General features: G+C 52.0%; 1 protein-coding gene across 1 annotated transcript; it reads right to left on the bottom strand.

The window, feature by feature from the left end:
- Positions 1-267: 267 nt before the first annotated feature.
- Positions 268-1708, bottom strand: LOC130880507 (cytochrome c oxidase subunit 8B, mitochondrial-like). The gene is made up of 2 exons (XM_057779571.1): positions 1512-1708; positions 268-407 (listed from the first exon to the last, which is right to left on the bottom strand). The coding sequence occupies exons 1-2, from the start codon at positions 1620-1622 to the stop codon at positions 306-308; spliced, it is 213 nt and encodes a 70-aa protein (XP_057635554.1). The 5' UTR covers positions 1623-1708; the 3' UTR covers positions 268-305.
- Between the last annotated feature and the right edge of the window lie 482 nt (positions 1709-2190).

The following is a 2190-nucleotide window of genomic DNA, read 5'->3' as shown; positions in this document are numbered from 1 at the left end:
TGCTTCTGGTTTTGGACTTCGCTTCTTGGGCAGTCCTGTGCCTGAAGAAGCCAGCAGGTTGATAAGGATTAGCCTCACTCCTCCCCTACAATGCACAAGGTTGTCATCAAGGAAGTGTGTGTGTGTGTGTGGTCAGACAGGGAGGCATTCGATCCATTCCACAGCCCCCTTCAGGGCTTTCTGAGACACAGGCTTCCACACTCACCACCTGGCATCACGGGGACACTGGACAGTCTAAGTAGCAAGCACAATCAACACAAGCAGTAGGTAGATGGAAGAGTTTAATCTTTCAGGGCTCTGCCACTTCATGCTGTGGAGCTTTTCTTATAGCTCTCCAAGTGAGATAAGACCCATCCTGCAGGAACCAAGAGGCTGACGAATATGACCGTGATTCCCACAGCCTGCTCCTGTGGAAAGATAAACATGAATCCATAGACCATTAGAAGGTCTGGGCCTGGCCACCGGGCAGGGAAACTTCCCTGTCCTTGGAGCTCTGCAGTGTGGACCTTCTGCCTCAGCTAGAAGTGTCCCCATGGCTAGAGATCACTGCCGTTGCTTTCCCTCTCTCTCGGTTGGCCAGCCATAGTCCCCGTTTGCCTTCTGTGTCTCTCGGCAGTGCTGTGAGCGTGCAGGCTCTGCTGTGTCAGTGAGCTTGGCAGCCTCGAGTCCTTGCAGGAGAGAATGACGTCAGACACCGGGAGAAACAGCCTTGGGCCCAAGAGCCCAAGATCCTGCATAGCTACAGCAGCTGCCAGCAAGGCAAAGGTTTGCTCGGCCCCCTGATCACAGCCCTATGTTCCAGGGTGCTGTACAGAATAGTAGAACAAGTAAGGTTCCCATTGTTATAAACAAGCACAGGGCTTTTCCTGAAAGCAGTCCCATTCAGAAGGCAAACTGGGTGATGTCAGATACCTGCCCCACATGGGTGTCCAATGTGTGCAGCAGTGACCCCATTAGGGAGCCCTGTGTTCTCAGTAGCTTTACTTAGCAAAATAGATTCTGAGGCATGAACAGCATGGCACTGAGTTTCCCTGCCAAACGAGGCTGGGGCTCTGAATTTAAACAAATCTGGCATAGAATAGGAATCTTAGTTTGGACCATGTCATAGCTGTATGCTTGTAACCACATGGCCTGGTTCTTGGATTAATTCATACCTCAGACCGACACACTTCATATGTGGGACTCCATTGGGCATGCTGCCGTCTAGTTTCACCCTCAGAGCACCCCACCTTTTCCTGTAACAGTGGAGTACACACCCCGATCCAAGCCCTGCACCCACTTCAATTCTGTGCCCCCTGTCACTGTTGACCTTGGCCAAAGATATGTGAGGCCTGAGGAAAGTCCCCACCCTGCCATTTGCAGCCCTTTGAGAGCCTGGCCACAAGCAGTGGTACCAGAACCCCTCCTGGCATTCAGACCCTGATACCTAGCACCACAGCCACCCCTCCTTATCACCTCAATCTTCCCTGTCGCCCCAAAACCCAGGAAATGCTACCTTAGAAGTTACTCACCATAGCGGAAGTGGGGGCTTTGGCTACTCTGGCAGAGATATGGGCTTTGGGAACCACTGTAGACTTCACAGAAGCTTGGAGCAGCTTCAGGACAGGGGGGAGCCTTGGCATGATTCTCAGGTTTGCGCTCCTTCCTTGGCCCCAAAGAGGTACCCTGGGTGTCCGCTGCCCGTCCTCTGCTCACTTAGGCCGCTAGGGCTTTTTATAGCTGGGCTGGGCAACTGCAGCTGTCTCCTGTCACAAGACTTGGCAGAGAGGATGCCTGTCAGTAGCTGGGCAAGAACCATCCTGCTCTGTGATCCTGCTGGGAGCCCCTCAAAATGTACGGATATGGCATGGGCCCTTGTGAACAAGACTAACTTCTTTGCAGAAAAAGACCTTAATGGGATAAGCCCAGGAATTAAAACGCAAGAGGTGTGGCATACTTTAAAATAAACCTTAAATCTCGGGGAATCAGCCAGGCATGGTAGTGCATGCCTTTAATCCCAGAACTTGGGAGGCAGAGGCAGGTGGATCTCCAAGTTCGAGTTCAGCCTGGTCTACAGAGTAGTGCTACACAGAGAAATCCTGTCTCAAAACAAGGCAGCAACGAAAGATCTTGGGGTATCAGCCGAACAGTAACATACAGAACCTGTGTTGAAGTTCTGTGACATGTTCCTGGGTGAGCCACTGGCCTTGC

Source organism: Chionomys nivalis, chromosome 8 (assembly GCF_950005125.1).
Source record: "Chionomys nivalis chromosome 8, mChiNiv1.1, whole genome shotgun sequence".
Lineage (NCBI taxonomy): Eukaryota > Metazoa > Chordata > Mammalia > Rodentia > Cricetidae > Chionomys > Chionomys nivalis.
This window is presented reverse-complemented; position numbering and strand designations above follow the sequence as displayed.